This window comes from Heloderma suspectum, chromosome 1, assembly GCF_057233095.1.
Source record: "Heloderma suspectum isolate Gila_16-S chromosome 1, 16-S_ref, whole genome shotgun sequence".
Lineage (NCBI taxonomy): Eukaryota > Metazoa > Chordata > Lepidosauria > Squamata > Helodermatidae > Heloderma > Heloderma suspectum.
In genome coordinates, this window is record NC_139458.1 from 221,281,105 (window position 1) to 221,283,130 (window position 2,026).

At 43.5% G+C, this 2,026-nt stretch overlaps 1 protein-coding gene across 1 annotated transcript; it reads right to left on the reverse strand.

The window, feature by feature from the left end:
• Positions 1–982: 982 nt before the first annotated feature.
• On the reverse strand, positions 983–1,465 carry TWIST2 (twist family bHLH transcription factor 2). Its single transcript, XM_084830142.1, has one exon. It carries the CDS (start codon positions 1,463–1,465, stop codon positions 983–985), a length of 483 nt encoding a protein of 160 aa, XP_084686268.1.
• Positions 1,466–2,026: the final 561 nt, after the last annotated feature.

Below are 2,026 nucleotides of genomic sequence, written 5' to 3' on the forward strand. Positions count from 1 at the left end.
TGCAAAAAGGTCTAGTTCTATGTTTACCTTTCATATGCAATGTGGGAGGGGCATAGTCCAGCAAAACAAATACTGAACATCTGTTTAATCTACAAAATCTCACTAAGACCAGAATGGAGTTGGTTGTTTAAAGAAGGACTGGCCCCTCACACTTGCCCCAAAAGGACAACACTGTAAAAACATTGAACGCCTGCTTTCTTCGTCTATTCCCAGACTCTTAAAAGCACACCACCCTCTAATTCTACTAGCAGCTATTTCAGATCTTGTAGTACAGTATCTCTTATCTTTTTCTCTCTCTTAAAATCCTTTGTAACAAATACAGACCTGCAAACCTGAGGAGCATTCAGTTTTTCCATTTCCTTCGTGGGATCAAATCTTTCAAATAAGACCTGCATCCCATTTCTCTGTGCCTAGACATTTATATCTGATATGGCCAAATGTAATACTTCTCCCACATAAGATTCAAAAACTAATGTCATAAGGCCTGGACCTGCAGCCTGAAGGTCTTCCTAGAGGTATTTTGATTGAACCAAATTTTCTTTCACTTTGGTTTGAGCTCCTGTTACAATTACATGCAAACAATGGCTAGGGTAGTAACTGGCTTTTTCATATTGAACCTAGCTTGGAAATAAGATTAAAAAACCAAAAATTGGGCTCCTAACATACAGGATCACAGGGGACAGGAAGGGTTCTTTACAAATTCAGCCATGCACCAGTCCTATCACTCCCATTTTACAGACAGGGAACTGAGGCTAAGCAAATGGCAACATGCCTAAAGGCAACCAAATAAGTCCATTCTGGAGCTGAGATTTTGACCCCACATCTCCTGTCAATATCACAACATTATGTTCCTTGCCCCATTGATCATTTGCCACCCCCACCTTCTCATTGAAGTACAGTGTCGAACACAAGCTGTTCAAAGAGCAATAAGAATGAGGTACCTACCACTTTGGCAGTTGTGTTGGTTTCACCCTGATGCTGGCTAGTGTGAGGCAGACATTGACCAAGCTCCTTCCATCCTCCAGACGGAAAAGGCGTAACTGAGCCTCTCATGAGCCACATAGCTGCAGCTGGTCATCTTATTGTCCATCTCATCACTCTGTAGTACCTGGTAGAGGAAGTCTATGTACCTGGCAGCCAGCTTGAGAGTCTGGATTTTACTGAGTTTGTCTGAAGGCAGCGTTGGAATGATTTTTCTTAAGGCTGCAAAAGCTTCATTGAGGGACTGAGTCCTCTGCCTCTCTCGGACATTAGCAAGAATCCGTTGGCTCTGGAGTTCCTCATACGACTGGGCACCCGGGCTGGACTTCTTTCCTCTTTTGCCTGGATTTGGACTGCCATCTTCACTGGACTTCTTACTGTATCTTCTCTTCCTCCCAAATCTCTTTGGCTGCCTCTCCAGCTCCTCTTCACTGGTCCCCAAACTATCCACAGGAGAAACAGGAGAACTAGAACTTTCTTCCATTCTTTCTGTAAGGAGGGGAGGAGGGAAAGGAATTCTCCCCCCTCCTTAAATGGTGGGTGTCTGTGTGTGTTTTAAAAGTGTGCTTTAAATTCCTGAGACACAGCCTTTGGAAAAACAGAAGGGTTTTGCTGAGCAAACGTTTTCCAGGACTCTTGAAGGGATCTTATTTCAAGGACCGGGCTGTGCAAAAAGTTGAGGTCTTGGAGAGAGGAAGTTATTCTAACTTTTTTGGAAACTTTAGCTGAGCTCAGTTGCTAAATAGTTGTCAGAAATGAGGGAGATGCAGGGCTGCTTTCTGATTGGATAAGGAGGCCAGTGGGAGGAAAGCATTTCCCCCAGCTAAACTTTTACAGTTTTATGTTACAGTTAACAAAATCCGGGACATGCACCTTTTATAAGATATAACTACAACTTTTCCCCCATATCCTCAATTCAGGGTGTGTGTGTGTGCTCGCGTGCATGCGTGTGTGTGTATGTATGTGTGTGTGGCTATGTCCAGCTCTCCAAATTAAACACATCAGTAGGTGTTGGTTGGTTGGTATGTCTGTAAGCCTGCTAAAT